Raw genomic sequence first — 5,000 nt, 5'->3', positions numbered from 1 at the left:
AAATCTGTGTTAGTTACAATAAGACTATGACGTACTGTATATATGGCAGCAGAAAACAACTCAAAAACGTGAAAGGCAACTACTGGCGAAGGAGAGAATTGCAGACAAACAGTTAGAACCGATGGAAAGATATCAGGAGAAGCACTGCCGTGATTCCGAGTGAGATTTGAATCTGTGGAGGCAGTAGGTGATGGAGGATAGCGCACGCATCCGCTGACCTTCGAAAAGATGGAGAGATTAGTGTTAGAAGACTCATTCGGAAGGAGAAAGACCTTTTGGGTTTGGGCTTCATCTCCAGCCACCCAAAAGATCTTTCTGCCACGATTCTAAGAGAGGGAGTTAATTGTGACCCCCGTGCTGCATCGACACGAAGAGGGGCCGCCACCACCACCACCACCACCAGCAGCAGCAGCACTTAGCCAGCACCCACCAGCACTTAGCCAGCACCACCACCAAGCCAGGATTCTGATCGACTGGTTGACTGACCGGAAAGACGTCGGGATGGGTTTCCCGGATGACATCACCACCAACATGGCTAGGAGTGGGATTGCCGTGGTGCGTTGTGGGGGGCTGGGTGATGAGGGGGGGGTGTGATGAGGGTGACTAGCAGGGGGTGTGAGGGTGGGGGGTCGACAGGGCTGTGGCTAACTAAGCTACCTATAGATGGGGGGGTGATATTAGAAACTGTCCCTCTATCGGCACCTCTCCGAACTCAGACCCAGTATAGAATAAAATATTATATATATATATATATATATATATGTGCGTACAGGGATGTGTCAAATACATAAACACACAATTTTTTGGACTTTGGTTTTATGTTTTTGTTTAATTAAATTAAGCTGTCAGTTCACCGTATACTAAGCAGACGCAAAAGAAGTGTGTGCCCTTAATGCAACCATTACGTGAAGGTGAGGATTAGGAAGGCATTATTTCTGTCAGATATACAAGGATAAAAAGATGTGTGTGTGTGTGTGTGTGTGTGTGTTCTTATATGCTTTGGACAAGGGTCTAGTACTCTGCATCAACAGATGTGATGCAGATCCGGGTCTGAGATCCGATGGGAGAGCCATACGGGGAGCAGTGGGGAGAAGCCCCAGGTGAGCTGAACACCTGGTTGGGCGGGGGGAGGTGGGAGGGGGGAGGTGGAGAGAACACCGAGGGGAAGCTACCGTAGGACCACGAGGAGGAGGAGGAGGATTTTGGGGAACAGTGAGGAGAAAGGCTACACGAGGAAGCCGGACTGGTTGGGCCCATGGGGGTCAAGAGCTCAGCGGAGCGACGCCTGGGTCCACACTCAGCCAGCTCCTGTCTGAGCAGGCTTGCCGGGGCAGAAGCCCCAAGGTCACACATGCTGCGCCGCCTCTCAGCTGGAGGAAGGAAGGTGCTGCAAACGGGCACTTCAAGAAGTTTGGAAGTGCCGGAGCCAGGTGAGTAGGAGTTCCTGCATCGAGGCAGGGCGGCGGAGAGAGCGTTGGGAGGGAAGGATTGGGCGAGGGGATCGGTTGGGTCGGCCTCCCAGTCCGAGGGCACCATGAGGTTCTCGTGGCTGACGGCCAACCTCCACCCCCCTGCCCGATACTCCGGTTCTATGTCTACATCTATTCTACAGTTAGGTGAGTGTGACCTGTTGCGACGACCGGCACTAACCAGTGTGACTGCAGGGTTAGATCCAGACTGAGGTCCCTGGACCTGTCTTGGGAGCTGAGGAGGAGGTTGAAAGGCTTTAAACTGGAGCTCCTGAGGCTTTAGCCCCTGGCTGGGGGCAGAGACAGGCCTGCCTGCCTTACACTGGCTGACTGGCCCTTGACTAGAATGCTCGTTATGTCTCATACCGGGCCCATGGCCAGGAGCCTGGCCGTGGTCCTGGATGGGCCCCGGGCTCCGCCCCCTCTGACGGAGATTCTGAGCCCTGAACTCTCTGACCTGCTCACTTATCTCCTGCTTCAACCCCGGATCGAGGAGCTCCCCGGGCTCTAGTGAGATGCGGATATTGGGGAGGTGGGTGGGGAGGAGCTGGGCAACATGGGACGTGGACCGCCTCGGCACCTGAGCTCTGTGTTGGCAATGAGAGCCGGGGGACGAAGCTGGCTGGTTGAACGACTGGTGTTGTCGCAGTTGGCTGCGGGGCGGGTTACCCTGAAGGTGCTGCATCGGGACCTAGGAGTCAGAGTCAGAGGAGGGTAAGCAACAACACACACAAACACAAACACACACTCCGCAGTCTCCGTCAGGACTGCAGCGTCGAGGAAGACCTGCTGAATAAGATGTGAACACAAGAACTGGTTGTGTTTAATGTACAATAGTGATCAAAAATTTGATTCGGGGGGAAACAACTCCTGCTACTTCCAGCGTGCCGGGACTCACCTCTTTGGCCCAGGCCGGCTTGTCATTGGGATTGATGATATCTTTGTAATGGTAGAGCGGTTTCTTGTCGGCCTGCCTGCCGTCCTGCTGCTGCTGCTGCTGCAGAGACACCAGGTAGGCTCTCTCCTGCTGGAGCTGCCTCTGGAGCCGCTCCGCCTGCCGCTGCTCCTCTACCTGCTTACGTTTGTACTCCTGGCGGCACAAGAGGGAGGTGGGGGGAGAGACGGGGGTGGATGTAGGAAGGGAGAGATCGTGAGAAACACCAAACACGTGAGGGAATTAATGCATTCAGTGATCGGTGGTGAGAAAAATTGGTAGCTGCAAATAATTCATAAATAATTTGAACTTTCCAGATGTGTGGAGTTGAGTGTTTTAGGAGATTGGGGAGATTTTATTAGCGCTGATTATCCCTCAATTGTGTCTGTATTTGCAAATACCAGATTTTGAGCCACATGTGTTAAAATAGACACAGATATCAGGAATCATGTGTATGGAACACAAACAGCTTCCACAGTGAAGAAATCCCAGTTGGAAGGCTGAGGATGGATAAAGGGAAATGACCAGGTGGCAGCAGGGAGAGGGGGGGGGAACTCGAGTATGAATATTGGGAGCTGTGGACTAATACTACAGATTCCTCGCACTAACACGAAGCGGTTAGATCAGACCGGGGCCACTGAGACGTGAGAGCTGAAAACCGTTTCCACCCCGCCGGGGAATCTTTGACGATCCAGCCAACCAAACGGTGCACTTAATGCGATCACTGAAGACAACAACAAGCGGCGGAGACAAGTCTTTCCTCAAACTTGTTGCTAACAGGCGGAGCGACTCAGGCTGTGGATTCACAGCGAGTTCCTCAGCTGGGTGCATGCGATGGGGGAGGGGGGGAGGGGGGGGTAGACACAGCACAGATGGGAGCAGTAGTAGCACGCCGAGTGCTATGGTTACCATCAGTAACGCCTGTTCTTGTAGGAGCTGCTGCTGGAGGATCTCTAACTGCCTCTGTTCCTCCTCCAGCTGTCTACGGATATACTCCTGAGCAGCGTCGGCACAAGGACAGAGAAACAGAACAGCGTCAGGAAATCTGAGCATCAGATGCAGACAAGAGAGACACAGAGGTGATCATCTCTCCTGTGAATGAGGAGAAGAGTCAGAAGGCAGATGAAGCATATGAAATATGACAAAGAGATAGAGATAGGGACAAACAAAGAAATACAGCAGGACGGCAGCAAGTTCAGTGAGAGGACGAGGTGATGTCAGCTACTGACGAGGATAGAGAACACGTTCAAGAGCAGAACCAGGAGAGCAGAACCAGGAGAGCAGAACCAGAAGAGCAGAAGAGCAGAACCAGGAAAGCAGAACCAGGAAAGCAGAACCAGAAGAGCAGAACCAGAAGTGGGAGAAAAGGAGCCCAGCTGTACGAAACATGCAAGAATCCTATAACTTTCACAAGCCTACAAGCTTCCACCGATATATTGATAATATTATACTGGGACATGTGTCTTTACTTCAAAGAAGCGGAGTTCTGGTATTTTCTATTTAAGAGTATGCAATGAATAAAGCCTCAAAGGGCATTTGTTGATAGAATACAGATTAAATAAGACAGATGATGATGTTTGGATCTTATTGCACAATAATTCAACGACTCTACAGTGCCTTTGGTTATTGTGAAAGTCTGTTTGCAGTCATTCCCCTGGAAACTCCTAGAACAACGGGCGCTTTATAATGCATGACTTCATAACCGTCTTCAGGGAACTCCTGCCACTAAAGAACAACAACATTCCTAAAAGTCATAATCTCTTCACTCCATCCAACTTCTTTGAGAATTCAGGGAATCGCCAAATGATAGAGACAAATCCATCAATTTGGGGTTTTTCTTGCACTATAATAGACAAATCTTTTGCGTTGCTAGCTCCGAAAACCACCAGATGACATCATGCACTTGTTTGCATAAAGCTTAGTGCTCCAGCAGACTGCCAGCCGCCAACTTTCTCTATTATTATTATTATAAGATGCTGCAATAAAAATGGATTGGAGTCAAAAAAAAAAAAGGACGATAGTGTTTTTACAGGTAAGATCCGGGAGCTGAAAGAAGAAAGTGACCTAACAACACACGGGGACGGGACCACGAGCAGGGGGAAAAAATCATATCACATAAATAATCATTTGATTAGATTAATAAAATGTCAGAGTTCTGCGAGTCTGAAACTTAAAAAATAACATTAGGAAAATATTATATTTAAGGATATGTCAAATCAGAGCGACTCAGGAATGCACAGTCTGTCTCAAGTGTCCAGAAAGAGCGCCACTAGTGGCCAAACCAAGGAGGTACAACATATCGATCCATCACTACGTGGCACTAAGCATTCTCTTTGTACATCCATGTGTGTTGTCATGTAACATCAGAGGGAGCACCTGTTCTCTCTCCGCATGCCTCCTCTCCTCCTCTCGACGGAGCTGCTCCATCTCCTCGTAGCGCCTCCTCTGCTCCCTCTCGTGCTGCTTCCTCAGCTCTCGCTCCCGCTGCTGCTGCTGTCGGGGGAAGGAGATTCACCGTCACGCCATCTTTCCACGCACCTCAATCACACATGCCGAGTGTTTGACACGGCGACTCCTTTCTGACTACTATTTAATTC

The 5,000-nt window shown here is 50.3% G+C and overlaps 1 protein-coding gene across 8 annotated transcripts in view; it reads right to left on the bottom strand.

Moving 5' to 3' along the window:
• The window catches only part of tnika (TRAF2 and NCK interacting kinase a), a 52,561-nt gene that overhangs the window by 14,363 nt on the left and 33,198 nt on the right, over positions 1 to 5,000 (bottom strand). For 4 of the 8 annotated variants that reach the window (XM_084013725.1, XM_084013731.1, XM_084013726.1 and 1 more), the window contains exons 13-15: positions 4,780 to 4,896; positions 3,313 to 3,399; positions 2,368 to 2,559 (exon numbers count right to left, since the gene is read on the bottom strand). In XM_084013725.1, the coding sequence (XP_083869851.1) occupies positions 2,368 to 2,559; positions 3,313 to 3,399; positions 4,780 to 4,896 (396 nt within the window). The remainder of the gene's footprint in view (positions 1 to 2,367; positions 2,560 to 3,312; positions 3,400 to 4,779; positions 4,897 to 5,000) is intronic. The other 4 variants (XM_084013728.1, XM_084013729.1, XM_084013727.1 and 1 more) reach the window with 3 other exon arrangements.

The sequence above is a fragment of the Eutrigla gurnardus genome (genome assembly GCF_963514095.1).
Source record: "Eutrigla gurnardus genome assembly, chromosome: 7".
Lineage (NCBI taxonomy): Eukaryota > Metazoa > Chordata > Actinopteri > Perciformes > Triglidae > Eutrigla > Eutrigla gurnardus.
The sequence above is the reverse complement of the archived record's forward strand: the minus strand, read 5'-3'. Positions and strand labels throughout refer to the sequence as shown.